The sequence below is a fragment of the Vanacampus margaritifer genome, chromosome 1 (assembly GCF_051991255.1).
Source record: "Vanacampus margaritifer isolate UIUO_Vmar chromosome 1, RoL_Vmar_1.0, whole genome shotgun sequence".
NCBI classification, from domain to species: Eukaryota; Metazoa; Chordata; class Actinopteri; order Syngnathiformes; family Syngnathidae; genus Vanacampus; species Vanacampus margaritifer.
In genome coordinates this window covers 23,116,967-23,134,468 of record NC_135432.1, presented here as the reverse complement: position 1 = coordinate 23,134,468, position 17,502 = coordinate 23,116,967, and the positions used below count along the sequence as shown (strand labels likewise).

The 17,502-nt window shown below is 38.8% G+C and overlaps 1 protein-coding gene across 5 annotated transcripts in view; it reads right to left on the bottom strand.

Moving 5' to 3' along the window:
- The window catches only part of LOC144063020 (diacylglycerol kinase zeta-like), a 73,964-nt gene that overhangs the window by 21,772 nt on the left and 34,690 nt on the right, over positions 1–17,502 (bottom strand). For 4 of the 5 annotated variants that reach the window (XM_077584953.1, XM_077584943.1, XM_077584928.1 and 1 more), the window contains 10 exons: positions 16,193–16,271; positions 15,499–15,554; positions 14,195–14,257; positions 14,027–14,100; positions 12,576–12,687; positions 12,338–12,424; positions 11,683–11,795; positions 11,467–11,567; positions 8,058–8,137; positions 7,872–7,916 (listed from right to left, as the gene is read on the bottom strand). In XM_077584953.1, coding sequence (XP_077441079.1) covers positions 7,872–7,916; positions 8,058–8,137; positions 11,467–11,567; positions 11,683–11,795; positions 12,338–12,424; positions 12,576–12,687; positions 14,027–14,100; positions 14,195–14,257; positions 15,499–15,554; positions 16,193–16,271 — 810 coding nt within the window. The remainder of the gene's footprint in view (positions 1–7,871; positions 7,917–8,057; positions 8,138–11,466; positions 11,568–11,682; positions 11,796–12,337; positions 12,425–12,575; positions 12,688–14,026; positions 14,101–14,194; positions 14,258–15,498; positions 15,555–16,192; positions 16,272–17,502) is intronic. The other variant, XM_077584935.1, reaches the window with a different exon arrangement.

Genomic DNA, 17,502 nt, shown 5'->3' with positions numbered 1-17,502 from the left:
ATTGATTATCTGATCCATAATGACAAAAAAAGGTTTATTATACAATGTTTGCAAACAAAACAAATTAATAAATCCAAAAATGGCATATCACGTGCTCAAATATTCATCCACTTCCTATGACCACGTTCAAACTGAGATCAGACAAACTACATGTGCAGCCATTCTCCCACGTGGCCTTGGTGGTATAGTAGGGACTTAGATGGAATCCAATCAGTAAAGGTCTCATGATAGCACAGTCTCAAGTTTACAAAATGCACCGAATGGGCTCTCAGACCATGTGCCACAAAATTCTCTGATCTGATAAAACCAAAATTGAACTCATGACACCGTGGGCATGTTTTCAGCAGCAGGAATGAGGATAATCGCCAGGATTAAGGGAAAGATAAACCCAGTATAGTACAAATAGATCCTTGATGAAAACCTACCTAGAGTGCTGAGGCAAAAGTTCACCTTCCGACAGGACAATGATCCAAAGCAACATAACCACTCAGCGGCTTCCGGTCAAATTAATGTCCTTGAGAGACTAAACTTGTACCTGATAGAACATCCCTAGAGAGATCTGAAAATGGCTGTACGTGCACACTGATATTGCCCATCCAATCTGCTGAGGGGCTCTGTAGAATGGGACAAATTGCCAATGAAAAAAGGTATGTCAAGCCATCATATTCAAGACCTGAGGCTGCAATTGCTCCCAAAGGAGAACACAAATACAATACATTACAATACTGAATACCATTGACCGTAACTGTAGTGGGGCTTAAATACACCTGTAGTAACCAGGATTTTAAAAACTTATGGTAAGACTCAACATTTTAATGATTTTCAGTTAATGCCATATATTTCAATTATTCTGAAGGAACGTTGGAAAATTCACAGAATATTGCAACACTAATTGAAACCCACTGATATAAAAACATGCTTACAGCAACCACTTCATTACGATCTAATGAGACACAAGAGGCATATCAAAAACCATAAAAAACTGTTATAGGCTGCACCACAAATTAACTACAAGCACAATAAAAAATTTTAGATTCAAGCATACATTGCTTACAGTTCTTGTATTAAGTATCATCAGTCTATCTAAATATAGAGTACCTAATATTTTGAGCAGTAAATACTGTACAAACATAAAATAAGTCCAACACTGCCATTCTTTTCTGCTTGCAGTGCGCTGCGCACCATACATCCCATCAGTAAACAGAACCAATGAGTATCATCAGTCACAAGAGAGCAGGAGATCAAACAGCATTGCATCCCTGTGGTTGCTATGCAACACTGTGACACAAAGATTCAACAACGCCATCCATCCATTATCTACCCTCTAGCCTTATTCATATAGCATCTAAAATTAAACCAAAACAAAATGCAAACTGAAAATTAAATGTCTGCAATTAAGAGTAATTAAGCGTTGATGGGCAAATGCACCCCACACAGCGATAGGAACGCTAACTAGCCAACTACGGTTTCATTTTTTTGTAGTTGGGTTGGGTAGAACCATGCGGCAGAAAAACAGCAACGGACGGCAGCACTGCTTGATTTCTGTACACAATTGAAGTGGCGCTGGGCCAGCATGCCGTCAAAAGCACAGCGACCGCGTTCCCTACTTCACACAAGTCACGGTGACAGAGCATGACAGCATCGCAGCGTTGCAAGAATCCCAGAGGCAAGATTCCCCCTGGCCTCCAAGATGAAAGACAGACAAAAAAATAAAAAGGGATAAAGGCAGGCATCAGCGAGAGGGACACAAATGGAGGAAGATTGAGGAGATGAGCTTCCTGCATAGCTATCGTCTCCAAGCGGTGGTTTAATTCTATGGGAGGTTCTCAGAGAGGCTTGTTTGCATACAGTATGTATCCTGAACACTCAGATCCAAAAGTATTGAAGCAACGGGGGAAATTTGTTTGCGCTGAAAATGTTTTTTGTTTGTATGAGAGAAAAGATCAAAAGGTCTGCTTTCTCCCATGTCTGCATCTGATACACAATTTAGACAACATTACTGCATTTGTAACAAAACCATATTTTTAGGTGAGCAACAGTACTGGAACAGAATAGACTTAAATAATATAGACTGATCTTTCCTTGCATCAAGTCCGTGACGTATTGACATGAACAAATTTGTGCATTCTGCTTTTGCAGTGCTTTTCCAGGCTTTCACCAACTGCAGCTGTTGTTTTCTTGTGGGGGTTACTCACTTCAGTCTCCTCTTTAGTAGGTAAAACGTATGCTCTTAATATTTAGCACTAGATTTTGGTTAGGCCAATTTAAAACCTTCGAGTACTTTTCCCTGAAAATCCCCTTTTTTGTTTTGGCAAAGTGTTTTGCTACATGATGAAGGATGGTCGAATCAGTTTGTCTACATCTTTTATATATATTGGCAGACAAAATGCATCTGCCAATTTTCATTTTGCTGCTGCCATCATCTGTTGCATCAATGTTCTAAGAGAAGCCATGCAAGCCCAAGAAATGAGATAACCTCCGCTGAGTTTCACAAATGAGCTTTCCAACCATACCTACTACTCAGGCATGAAAAGCCCAGGTCGCTAACTCAGCTGCTTGAACTCTCTATTGAAGGCTCTAGGAAGTGAGGTTTTACTCATGTACACTCACAAATAAAGATGAATCGGAGATGGTGTGGCAAAACTCACTTTTTAATTTACTGATGAACAAAAACTTGCTTACAGCCCCAGTGAAAAATAAAAATCGGTAATCTTCTTCTAGAATTCTCACATTGGATGTGGTCAAAACTATTTGGTGTAGCAATACCTAGGACATACCTAAACTTCCGGTCCACTTAAGATGCAATTTCAAGGTTCTGTTACTTACATATAAAATATTACACGGCTTAGAGACTTCCTACCTCGTCGATTTAATAGTACCGTACGTTCCGACAACACGCTAGTCTTTTGGTGATCCCAGGAGCAAAAAAGAAGTCTGCGGGTTCAAGAGTGTTTTTGATTCGGGCTCCAGTGCTCTGGAATGCCTTACCCTCGGAGGTCAGAGCCGCTACTTCTGCAGAAACGTTTAAATGGCGTCTTAAGACTCATTTTTATAGTCTTGCATTTGGCTGGATTATGTGAGACTGGCGACTGCCGCTGCTTTCTTTTACTCGCTTCTCCCCGGCTTGGAGAGGGAGTTAGGTGTCAATGATCGATTTGGAGCAGACCATCATCTTGAAGTTGCCGCCATGGAGATAACTGCCCTGATCTACCGGGATGAATTTGGATGAGGACCCACTTCTCTGATGACTTTCCGCACTATTCTAATTAATATTGTTTAGTATCACAAACTATGTAAATTGTTGCCCGTTCGGCATCCATTGCAGCCTGACCATCCTGGAAGGGGGATTACCACATTTGCGGTCCCTTCTCAAGGGTTCGTATTTTTCCCGATGTTTTTTTTTTTTTAGTTTTTCCTTGTCATCTTGTGGTTCGATCAGGGGATGTCGTTAATATTTATCAACTGTGAGCCTGTGAAGCCCTTTGAGACTCTTGTGTGATTAAGGGTTATATAAATAAACTTGACTTGATATAAATCCCACCTGGCCAGCTTGATTACAGGCACGATATACTGACAGAAGGCGGGAATGCTGTGCAAGCTAGAAAGATATCATCATTCGGTCACTTGGATAAGAAGAATGAACTTGTGGACTAAGAGTGGTCAATCTATAAGAACACATCACAGCAATCCTGATGCCATACAAATGTGCCCTCTCGGAGCTGTGAGCAGCACAGGGATGACTTCAGAGCAATCTAATTGGCCAATTTAAATCGTTACATTCTTACAAGGTCATTATCTTGCCTGTAAAGCAATATCTTACTCATCCTAACAAGCAGCACAATTGTTTCTTTGATTGAGTTCCAATCCCTTGAGCTATGGCGCTCCTACTAAGTGCCATTAAAGTAAGATAATACAATAAGATTACAAGAGACATACAGCAGATACAGAGGCTTTTTGAGAAGAAATGAGCAGGGGGGAAAAACGACGTACAGTATTTTGAAGAACTGCATATTATGATAAATTGTCTCTTGCTAATAGTCCATCCATCCATTTTCTTGACCGCTTTTCCTCACTAGGGTCGCGGGGGTGCTGGAGCCTATCCCAGCTGGCTTCGGGCAGTAGGCGGGGTACACCCTGAACTGGTTGCCAGCCAATCGCAGGGCACACAGAGACTAACAACCATACTCACAATCACACCTATGGACAATTTGGAGTGTTCAATTAACCTGCCATGCATGTCTTTGGAATGTGGGAGAAAACCGGAATACCCGGTGAAACCCACGCAAGCACGGGGAGAACATGCAAACTCCACCCAGGAAGGCCAAAGCCCGGACTCAATCTCACGTCCTCTGCACTGGGAGGCGGCCGTGCTAACCAGTCACCCACCGTGCTGCCCTCTTGCTAATAGTGATATGTTTATTCCATATACCGTTTCTCATTTGTACAAGAAAAGGACCCCTGGTATACCCCAATAATGTCATTGTGGTTTCTGGTAATCCGAATGAGCAACTCAGAGTGTGTCTTAAACAACATAAGTTACATTATCCTTTGTTGGAACCATAACTAGGTCTAAATGTTAGGGCCATATTTTATTTGAGAAAACACGTGTACTTTTTTTGTGTTGTGCAACGCAATCCCTTGAGTACAAAACCTTTTCAGAATTTGTGTGTGGGTGTCTGTTGTGTGCACTGGCATTTGATGTGTGCTTTTAAAGAATATCAAGCAGGGTATGGAAAAGGAAGTAAACGTTGATCTCTTGGTGGAAACCTTAAGCAGTCAATCACTTGCCCGCTGGCTATACAGTATGCAACCTTTTCATGACACTCTCACCTCTGGGTTGAGATGTTTTACTTATTAATGCAAGAGTTCATCATAAGAAGCAGAAACCGAACAAACCACCATCAAGCAGAAATAAAAAATGCTTGAAAAAGTATTGCAAAACTGGCAAAGCAGTCTTCTACTTTCTAATTGCACATATTTCTTAATTGGTGCGATACTGGTTAGTTAACCTCTGAAAGTCACATCCCAAAGCTGATAGTGAAAATCACTAAAATTACAGTAAAGAGAACATGCAGCAAGTGAAGCTTAATTAGCAGTCTCCAGCAGATCCATAGTTGCTGTTTCATATGTGGATTGGAATTCTTTTTCTGCAAATGCGAAGACATATTGTTCCTTTCACTGAGATAGAAGCCCAGGAAATTAATTAACTCACCCAGAGCCCAGCACATATACACTCTAGGGGTTGAGACTAGCATAGGGGATGATCAAAACTTGGTAGGTTGAACCACAATTGTGCATGAAGTCACATGAGACCAGCAAATCTTGTAAGAAGTTAGCATATCTCTTGAGAATTTTGCTCAGTAAGCATCACAAGAATTAATTCCACAAATGTTTTTTTTTTTTTTTTTTTTTTATCTGTGGTTTTGTTGTGATACAAGTGAGGGTAAAGAGGGGGGAAATGATGACTGGAATTGGAAACTGAAATTATTGTAATGTAGCAGTATAGCGTCATGTGCTCAATACAATATGGCTAGTAAGAAAAAATTATGTAACGACAGGACAGCAGCTAATCTATTGAAAAAGAGTTTCCTTCCAAAATAACATAACACACTTATGCAACTGCTTTTTCTTTCGTCTCTCTATTTTCTAATTCAGTTTTGTTATTATTATTTTTTTACACACAAAAAACATCCATCCAGGTAAACTCTTTATATATATATACTGTATATATATATATATATAAAAATATGTCCATAAGTGGGGCATCACTTTGCGATTCAAACAACTAATTGTGCTGTTGGCCACCATTTTATTGGGGTGGTGTTTTTCAAAAGATGCCTGCACATCATGACTCACCTGTTTTCTGAAGCAGAGCTGTTATTGGTCGTTACATGAACCCTGAGTAACTGTGATGTCATTTTCAGTCAACAGTAAGTGGCAAAATGGCCACCCTGGGTGGATTTTGCTACTTAACTCATGTTCCACAATATTAATAAAAATATTAACACAATGCCGTGTTTAGACTAGTGGTGACAGATACAACATAATATTGTAAAGAGGGTTGACTACCACTTTAAACAAAAAATAAATTACAACACAAGTAAAACTCTTCAATATTAATAATTATAATAATAATAATAATATTGTATATAATATAAATACAGCTAGACAATTTTGCCATGTTGATTCCAAATTTAGGTGGCCGCTGTTACAATTGTGATTGTAATACGCGTGTGTGTAGGCGGAAGTTCCGGCTGCACAAACAACTTTCTATCTGCTACGGTGGAGCAGACAGAGATTTATGTGGCATTTATGGGGCGTTAATCGCCAAGAGTAACAGTTAAGTCATTCTGAGGTCTAATTTAGAGTTTAAAAAATAGCACATCGCAATTATGTCAATGATGGTTAAATTTTGCGAGAAACACAACACATATGTGTCTGCTCATCTATGCTGAGACGATTTGCAATGCATCACGAAACGTACGTAACTATAGGGGCAGGTTTTCGACAAAACCATATGTGCATCACAAAATGTTCGTTAAAAGGTCATTTGTAAATCAAGATTCTACTATATAAAAAAGGTACACTGTAAATTCAACTAGAGTCATTTCTGGACTTTAAGGCGCACCTGACTATAAGCCTCGCTAGCTAAATTTGGGGAATACTCAAGTTTGTTACACGTATAAGCCGCACCCGACTGTAAGCCACAGGTATTTTAATGTTAACACACGGGTTCCCGCTACTTTCTTTTCCATAATAAGGGCACAAATAGTCTCGCTCTCGTTCTGTCTCTCCTCCTGAATTTGGGCTCACTTGGTTTGTTTTGCTCTGCCTGACGCTCTTGCACCTTCCTTTATAGTGCGCCCCCTTGTGATCTGATGGATAAGCCGCACTTTTGTATTAGTCGCCGGGTCGATTGCAAGTGAAAAAAGTAGAGGCTTAGAGTCCAGAAATTACTGTACAGTGTGTTTAATGTTTATCTGAAAAGATTAACTTCCCAGACACAGGCAGTAATGCTTTCTCCATTATCATCACACCGTTTGTGTCCATTAGATGAGTAATTTATTTATTTTGTGTGTGTGTGTGTGTGTGCGTGTGTGCGTGCGTGCGTGCGTAAAGGGTACATTAATAGGGCAAATTGACTTTTATTGTTTGGTTCGCCCACCCATAAAGCATTAAAATACCAAGAAACACTTTTGTTACCAACCTATTTCTAAACCTTTGAGTGAGCCCTTCTGTGCTTTCACCCTTCTGTTACAAAATGGTGGGTCTAATTTAGATTATAACCACCCCCATGCTGTGTTTATCAGCCAATGACTTGGCAGCCAGGGTGGCCAAAGTTTGTGTTTGGTGACACAGTAGGGGAGACGGCCAAACATCGTCTGGAAGGCTTCTGCAGAAGGAAGACTGAAGCACCACTAACCTGATCTTCAACCTTTGCATCATCTACGAAAAACACTGTCAGCACTGGAGAGAGCATTACCTCTGCTTTATAGATATCATTTATGTATTTGGGTTATCATGATGCTCTTTACGACATAATTAAGAAAACAAAGATAGGAAAGATGGCGAACCATCGAACAGCTCTAAGTAAAAGTAACCAGTGCTGCATATGCTAAATGTACCACTACAAGATGGTACCACATCTCAGTAGCAATCTGACATGTTTGCCTCACTTCCGTGACACATATGGGCAAACGTCTAATTCGCTGATTACATCGAATTTGTTCGGCTGTCTAACCATCTTAACAAAACCTCCATAAAGCACGGAACAGAAATCAACAAAGACAAACTCAAATTCACAAAAAATGAAAATGCGAGTACAACAGACATCTTAATTACTACACACACAGCAGCATCCCACAACCAACCTGAACTCCCACACATCTCAAAGAGGCATGGACAAAGGAGAAGTCCTAGAGAAATTGGAAGAGTAAAAAGACAGAATAGAAAATAGCCCAGATATGAATAAAACTATCTTCAACATGTCACTGCCGATTCAGTCATTCAGAAGAATGATATTCCTAACTCAGATTAACTACCCTATTTAGTTTTACCTCTTGTAAACGCTGGATATGTTCTCTGCATGTCTCTAAGTCGCTGTCTCCAGGAACCACTATAAGTCCCAGTGGTATAGCTGGGGAGACACAAACACAAAACAATTACTTAGCAGGGCTTGTTAAAGGTAGATCAATTGCAGGATTTTTGATATAAGTAAATGAAACCAAGATTAAACACTGCAAAATGTTTTCAACCAATAATGTGATCTATAATCTGTACAACTCAATTGGGGGTGGGGGGAGGGACAAATCTTTTTGAAAAGGGAGGTAAAACATAAGATGCTGGTAGTACGTACACCCTCCTATAACTGTATGGTGTGTGGCTGCATAAAGAATTAACCAATCACATTCAAACCAATGTTAAATGGAAGTCAGCACACATCTGCCACCATTTAACAGTGGCTCTGATGAACAAAGTTCAGATGTTCTCGCAGGCTTTTCCTGACATTTTTGTAGTAGCATCATACAGCACAAGCCATTAGGAGAAGGGTACAAATAAATTTCCAAGGCACAGTGGAGACAATCATCATCATCCTTGTACTTGTCCTCCTCTTCTGCTGCTTCTTCCTGCTCCTCCTCCTCAAATTGGAACAATATAGCACAATTGTGACTTTGCCAAGAACTGGACATCCTTCCAAAATTGATCAAAAGATTAGAGGAAAACACGCCAGGGAATTTGCCAAGAGGTCTACATACAACATTGAAGGAGTTGCAGGCAAGAATTTCTGGCAAATATTGGCTGTTTAGTACACGAGACAACAATCTCCCATCTTCTTCATATGTCTCGGCTAAACACGTGGGAAAATATTCTATGGTTCAGTGAAACCAAGGTTAAACCTGTTGGCCGTAATTCCAACAGGTATGCTGGACCCGAACACATCACTGTTCATCACCAAAGGATCCCCATACCGACAGTGGAGTGGCATCATGCATTTGGGCAGATTGGAACTGTGGTTTTAGTGAAGATGGAGGGAATAATAAACAGTTGCAAATATCAATCAGTGTTAGCACTTAGCACTAATCCTTCATGCTTCCGCTAGTAAGAAAAAAAACACCTGAGATTTATTTTAGATTAATCTGATGCACTTTAAATGGTGGCTGACACCCATTTAACATGAATTTGAATGTAATTACACAATAACACTTGCTGTGAATTCGCTATATTAAAGAAAATGACTGGATTGTCACATGGTGCACTTTTCCTCAATGACTTTGTTGACTCCGCTGTTAGACGTACGGTTTTGGCCGTAATGATACATTTTGGTCTAATCGATCCAAAAGCCTTTGTTCCCTAAGTTTTGAGGCTTGTCTTAATGCTTTTGGCATACTTAAAATTGGCTTTTTGTAAGCACTGGCGTAGTACTGGCTTTCTTCCGGCAACTCGACAATGCAGCCCATTTTTCTTCAAGTACCTCCTCTTTCTGCATCTTGAAAAAGCCACACCACATTATTTCATAAGTGTAATGTGATACCAAGATGATACAAAGCTACAATACAAAAAGCATTTTACCACATTCAGTGTGGAGAGCAATGTTTTGCATGATAAAAAAAAGGCATAATGTCAGGCATTCAGAAGAACTTAATAAAAAATGAATAATGAATAATGCACGGGAACCAAGAACAAAAAAAATATAGAATTTAAATATAGACCCTCTTGTGATTCTTTACTGCTGTATTATATCACATTCATATGGTTCTTTAATTTATATGCATATTCTTCACCATAGATTAGTCTCAGGGCACTGTGCTACGCATACAAATGATATGCAAATCAGAAACAACGCTGCCAACCTCAAAATGTTTGTGGTGTTACGACAACACCATCTTGTGTCAGCACTCAGAAACACATGTAGAGTTAAATGGAAATAATGACCAAAAAACAGACTTGATTTTCATTTTTTGAAGTGTCATTAATGTAAGCAAAGAAAAGCTAATTAAATCTATTATCTGGGCACACTTGATGAAGGCAAGAGTGGCTTGGCTGGACATAAATGAAAATGGGCTTGTTGACTTTCAAGTCATAACTCCACTCTCAGTAATCATGAGGCAGTTTTAGTCCCAATTCAAACCTGAGATGAAGACGAAATACTACTACAATCACTACCTACACCGCCTCGCCATTCTGGGAGGATCAACATAGCAACAACGTGCTATTCTTGTTTGATTAGTCAGCCACAGTGCAGTACATTGCTTAAGAAACACTGTATATTAACACCACTAACTCAAAATGAGACGTACAGTGTAAGACTGGTTTCCTCAGTATTGTAATAGTGGTCTGTCTGTCATTAACACAATAAAGAGAGAGACAAAAAATATTATATTTATCATCAGGGACTGACAGAAGTTTCATGTTCAAAATCAGGTGCATCTGCCTCGGTCATGTGATGCAATACATAACAAAACAACCACCTACGCTAACAAAACTGAGTAAAAAGCAAATGTCTTTGGAGAGCTTGTTCAAAAAGAGAAAAAAGCCAAATGATGTGACCAAAGAGGAGCCTGTAATTTCCAAGAAAAATAAAAAACTGTTTTTTTTAACAGACAACATCGGTAGTATTTATCAGTGAAGCTGATTCATTACAGGTGATTCTCACTCACGGTAATATAGATACAGTATGTGGTGACAGGCTTTGCTTTATACTGCTTTGGCACATGGAGACCAAGCAAAAGCCATTAAAAGCCTGGAATAAAATAAAGGCAGGATATCCAGAGAGCAACAGCCCCCCCCAAAAAAGCACTGAATCTGTTGCTTCCATTTCTACATTCTGTGTAATTGTGAATTGTATTTTTATATTTATATTTTGTCATTTGTTTCTACACTAGTCTATAAAAATTTTGCTTTATGTCAAAACGGTATGTGCCGCATAGATTTTTCTGTAAAGGTTGGTGATTGCTGTTGTACAGGACAGGAAGAAGAGATGATCTAATATTGATTAATTTATATAGCCACATTCAGTTAGAGACTCCCTCCCTGCTGCAGTCAGATCTGGAGATATTCACACCTCACCTAGTGGAGGCAGCACTGCATCGCCAAGCCACCCAACAGCATGTGCGGATCAGTGCATTTGCCACATGCAGAGGAAACATGGTCAAATGAAAATCGTCCCTACTGTGACAATTGACGGTACCGAAGAATTAATTAAGGCCAACACTTTTAGCAAACGATAATGTGTGCTTCCAAAACGGCAGGTCTGCTTAACTTTTGGCTTTGAAAGTGTCAGCCCATCGAAAACGGCTCACAGAAACAGTTTCAGAATTAGGCAGATAGATAAAAAAGAAGATAAAAGATAAAAAATTTTGCAAACCAAAAAAACTAATAACATTTGAATTTTTATATCCACTTGCCCATGTAAATAGCATGCAGTGCCCATGATTGGATGGCGTGTATTAGTGTGCGTTTCCTTACATGCTTGTCGCAATTTGTCCTTGTCGTAGTGCAGAGCGTTATAATCACTCATGCTGATTCTGCTGACTTGAAGCCTCAGCCTTTCTGGGACCGGGTGTTGGCTGAGATATAAAGAGTACCACATCCATTTTAATAAAAGCGACAATGTTTTCGATTGTTTCAGAAATAGTTTAAAAAGTAGGCTTGCCCATTTAAAATATATAATGCATGACTCACTCATTGAGGTGTGGGAACGATGTCCGCCGTTTGGTTTTCTGGACCATGTTGGCCTGGTTTCTAAGGCTGATGTTGATGATGGATGGAGCGAGTCTACATGGTTCCCCATCCACCTGAATATGAACAAACCAAATAGGACTATAATACATATTCATGATTTGACTGGGTGGGTGTCACTTGGAAATACTATTATTATTGTACCATTATTATTATTTTTTCAATGTTAATGATAAATCATAAATACAGTTTAGGCATTGTTGTGTTTTTTTTTTTTACTTGGACTTAGAAGCAAAAATTTGAGATAGGAGTTTTGAACAATTCCTTAAAAAAAAAAAAAGAGGCTTCAAGCTGTTTATTGCAACTCCCAGGTGAAGTTCTGTCATACAAAACATTAAACAAAAAAATTAAACATTGTGCATGACACAGCTTTGCTTTACAACAGTCCATGTAACATAATGCTTAAAAATAAAATAATGAAAACTGAGAATCACTGAAAGGAGACTAAATTATGTCTTGCTTCTATCATTGGCTGCATTTTGATTGGTCAAAAATAAATAAAAAAGATTTTTGTTTTAATTGCAGATAAAATGACTTATCCAAGTACTAAATACTGCGTGTGTTTGTGTGTGTGTGTGCGTGTGTATTTGGAGGGCACCTGTACAGGAAGCACTTTTGTGGTGGTGAGGGTTACTTCACGGCACTGATTCAACCTCTCACCGTGACCTCCAACCTGAAGAGTCGCCTGCACATAAAAAGCGCATGAAGGGCATAGTTATAAAGTTCCTGGTAATTTTGATACAAATAACAAGGGGACCCAAAGAAGCTCATATTTAGGATTTTTTTTTTTTTTACAACACATTTTTTATAACACATTTACACCATTATTTCCATACCAATGATGTCATGGTGAACCCAATGACCTCAATGTACCCATCGTCATGGCGCTGAGGTTCAAAATCATGATGTTCACTTGGGTTTCCCCAAGGTGTGGTACCTGCACAGTACCTGAAAAAGACACAAACGTACACACAAACATACAGAGAGCCTCAATAGCCATCATCATTTCAATTGAATATACTCAGGGGGCCAATTGTGATGCCACAATTGGCCTAATCGACAGGTGTCAAAATCCGCTCCTCAATGACCGGAGTCCAGCATGTTTTAGGTGTTTCCCTCCTCCAACACACCTGATTCAAATGATCAGGATCATTATCAGGCTCCAACAGAGCTTGCTGATAAGCTGATCATTTGAATGAGGTGTGTTGTAGGAGGGAAAGACCTAAAACATGCTCCAGCCCTCAAGGACCCAAGTATGACACCTGTGGACATAACACTGTCCCTAAACTAAGTTTCTACCCTCCATGAATTTGTAGCAAGACTGGGTGATTATTTTCAAATGGCCTAAATACACGGAAACACTTTCATGTAAAAGAAAAAAACGTTAAGGAGAAGTGCATTCTCGATTGTTCTGCAAAGTTGTTGCTGTTGTCCTCTGACCCACAGTAGAAAGGGCGTGCTGAGCAGTGACTCGTTAGCAGTGACGCCCCCTTAAGCAGGTTGATTTCAAAGTGGGATATTTTACTGCAGCACCCTTATGAACTGTGAAAAAATTGCACGTTTACTTTCAAATCAATGAAATAATCTGCACAATCCAAAGAGATCCCCTACAAGACTGGCATGCAACATTGCATATTTCATTAGATAGAGGTGCAAACTCTCAGTATGACGCATTGCACAGAATGTGGGTAAACCATAATTCAAGAAAAGGATATTGAGGACACTTAAAATTCTGACCTGGATCTTGTCTTTTATATCATTTAATATTTATGACTTTTTTTAAATGCTCGGCTAGAATACCATGTGGTTTTGGTTTCATCAGCTGACTGCTTATGATTGGTGTTTTCAAAGTGTGGGATAGATGGCCATCCCTCAAATAACATAGACCAGCGAAGGCCTCACATGAACCAGCGAATCCCCCAACTTTGAATAGTCAAATTTTCCCCAATATCTACTCTGTGGATTGCCTTTTCAAAAGAAAAGTTTGCTTAGTTTTAAGCTTTTTTTTCCTTCTTCATGCGTCTGTGTCTAGATGCTGTGTGGTTGAGTTATGATTAAGATAAGATAACTCAAAGCTGTTGAGACTGCAAATGGTGCTTCAAAGATAAAGCAAAGAATTTTGGAACGCTGAAATTTCACAGTTTTAGTTTTTTACAAACTCTCTCATTTAGCCCTTGTGCTGTCCTTACACATTTTGTCTTTAATAACGCAAAGCTATTAATGGGCAAAAAGTTGCAGGCCTAGTAGTAATTATGTTCTGAAAAGAGTGGTAACGATTGCAACAAACCTGGGGATGTTGAGAAAGACAAGACATTGGAGCTTCAAATCCTGAACCTTTGATGTTAAATCGGTCCCATCACACTGTAGACAAGCATGCGGAAACACATCCGTGAACACACAAATAAGTGGCAGTGTTTTTACAAAAGAAGCAAAAGCCTGATTGGCAGCGACTCACCACAACTCGAATGTGTTTTGACAGGTCTTTGGAGCTTCCCATAAGGAAATCGGAGAATGCTGTCTGTATAGCAGTCACAAACATACATCTATAAATTTTCATTCTGCAATGCTTTAGCTGCCACACTCAGACACTACAAAATCTTTGGTGGTACTTAAATCAGTGTTAGAAGGCATTAATAAGCAAAGTATCAGCTCATTAGCTTATTTACAATGTACTTTTTTATCAAGGCTTGTAACATTGGCAAAATTGCCCAAACATTTTTTGTTGTTTTTGCTCTGTTTCTGTTTCACACCATAGACAGAAGGATATAATATAGGGCATTCTTATAAGACAAATGAAGTTAAGTATTATAATATCCTTGGTCGGAAAGGGCAAAATCGAGACAAAAACAGTCTCATTGTTTCTATATGTGAACTTGGGCTTACAGTCCACTGATATATACTGTAATAGATTACTAAAGCAGAGGGTACAGGATCAAAATGGCAATGGAGAAGCTAATCTCCTCATTAAAAAAACCTGTGTTAGCATCCAAATGATATGTGGTTACCATGGTAATGACAGAAAATCCTCCATATTATAACTCAGTGCATCAAGAAAATTGATTTTAAGACAATATTAGCAATAAGTTGTTATTTGTTGTTATTTACTGTGTGATCTTTTAATGTTTATTACTATCGTGCGGTATACTTATTCCTATAGCACCTGAGGAGAATGCACAACAATGTTTATGCTACTGTTACAATGATAATAAGGATATTTAAAAAATGCTAGAAAAATTAGCACAGCAGCGAATATTCTGTCATCTTGGTCGATATGAAAATGCACAAAACAACTGCGATTACAGTCATGTTTACCTCATGAAGTACCTTAGAAACACTGCTGAGGAACGTACCTAAAACTCAAGATGTGGGCCCCACAGGGCTGCTATGACTCATCCAAATGCCGAGTTAAGCTTCTACTTTTATCTCGTTTTAATGCTTTTGGCTGCTGTCACACTGCCTTCAAATGGAAAGCTGAATGACAAATTATTAAGATTTGCTGTGATTTTCAATGCCAATTTAGTTAACATGAATCAGAAGTAAAAGGTTGTTTTGGAGTAAGGATTGGATTTAAGAGTGCTGTACATTACATAAGGGTTGAGAAAAAAGGAGAAATCCGTGGAAATATGTATAGCATAGTATAGTATAAGCTTCGAAAAGTGACATAAAATATGACATCCTTAGCAAAGATTTTCTTTTAAAATGATGATTTAAAAAAAAAAAAAAAGTATTAGACAATTTGACAGATTGTATTGCACTCACCCCAGCATAGAACATCTTATTCTTGAAACGACTGTTAAACTTCTCTGGGTTGGCTTCTAAAACGATGACAAACATGCATAGATAAAATCACCAGATACAAAATTGAATAAATAAAGAAAATTAAAAAAATAAATGAAACATATTTCCTCCAATACTTCAAGTCAAACACGCAATTATAAGCATGAATCAATGGAACAATCAGAGTCCTAAAATGGGATAAATGCAGCAGCTAGGGGGCGTGCTTTAGATGCTGCAGTGTATTTCCATTGTACATGGATCAAAATATCAAACAAGCGTTCACACCTTTGGACTAGTCAGTCTTAAATGAAAGCATGTTTGTGGAGTGTGAAAAGAAGCCAGAGTAACTGAAAAAAAAAAAAAAACGGGGGCAAAACATGCAAACTCTACAAGGAAGGAAATGTAAATTCTAAAATTTTAAAACTGCGAGACTGACATGCTAAGCACTGGGTCACCATGCTGCCTAATTAAAAGTCAGTATAGCATTAAGTCAAGTTATTTACTGATCCACAAATCCCCATCCCTCCTACACTGCAGTAGAAACACAGTTTAGTTTTATCAGATAAAGACATCGCTTGTAAGATCTAATGTTGACATGATAACGGTGATGCACACAACCCTCATCCAATCAGCTTCAGAGTTCTTTTTGTTAAGAAAAAAAGATTTGGTAACATACCTCTTGACTCATGGAACTCTAGGGTCACATGTGCGTCAAAGCCAAGGCTGAAGTAATTGTTGAACACATCCAGGGGAAGCTGAGGGAGCATACACACAATAACATACAATAGAACAATATTTACTGTTATTGCACAGTTTTCAATAAAACACAAAGTGAAAAAATACATCTATCCATCTAGACAGCCATTACCACATTAATGAAAACAATGTTTTTCTTTTACAGGGTGAATGATACTCTTATTCTTATGATGACTCATGGGGCTTGCTTTTGCTCTAAATGTAATGATTGAACTGCAAGCTGTCAAAGGTAAGCCGAAAGTCGCTTATTTCCGAGTGAGCAGGAAATATTTACATGGGAGAAAGTGTTGTCATATAACAGATATCCTATCCAGGCACAAAATGTATTAAATACTTCATGTTTTTTCATGAATCATGTTTTCAAAACTGTTTTAGGTCCAGTTGTAGTTCAGCTGGCAAAAAAATGTTATACTGTAGCAATAACTATTATGCCCATCAGGCATCTTCTTTCATTTAATTTAAATTTGAAAAAACATACCTGTCACTACCAGCTGTGGTACAGAATAAATTTTATTTACGATGTTTAGCTATAGCCGGGGATACATGGAGTTTTTTTAGCTATTCCGATTAAAATCTTTTCGAATGAAGATCTGTGGTCATCTGCTTACATGTGACGTGATCCATCCCGACCTGCTGTTTACATGCTCTGCTTCTTTAATCAGATCAGCCCCACAGCGGCCGTCAGACGCAAGGACATCAATCATATGATTTATCAAGATGGAGTTCATGCGTCATTTAGCACAGTAGTTGTGATAGTTTTAACACTTCTATTGAAGCAACATCTTGATAAAAACAAGTTCCAAGTACTTATAAAACAAGTTCACCCCTCGCAGACGAGCTCTTGGCAAGACGCTGCCATTTTTACCTATGGAAACGGCAACATCAAGAAAGAGCATGCATACACCGGACGCAGCCTTGCCATTCCAATTGAACATGACGCTCAATCGGATTGACGACAGGAATATACCAAAAAAAAAAAAAAAAAAAGGAATATACCACCCCTGTGATTCCGAATGAAATTCCATTCAAATTCAACCTTTTTATTTCAATTGAGGTATTAATATGGAGCATTTTCATTCAGTTTGGCCGTTCGGATTCATTCTAATCGGAATACATGGCTCCATGTAAACCCGGCTTATGATGTTCAACAGTGTTTCAAAATGTTTAACTTTTGCTGACGCCTCATTCTTGGAAAGTAGTCAACCTTTGCGATCGACATGCAGCTGGTTG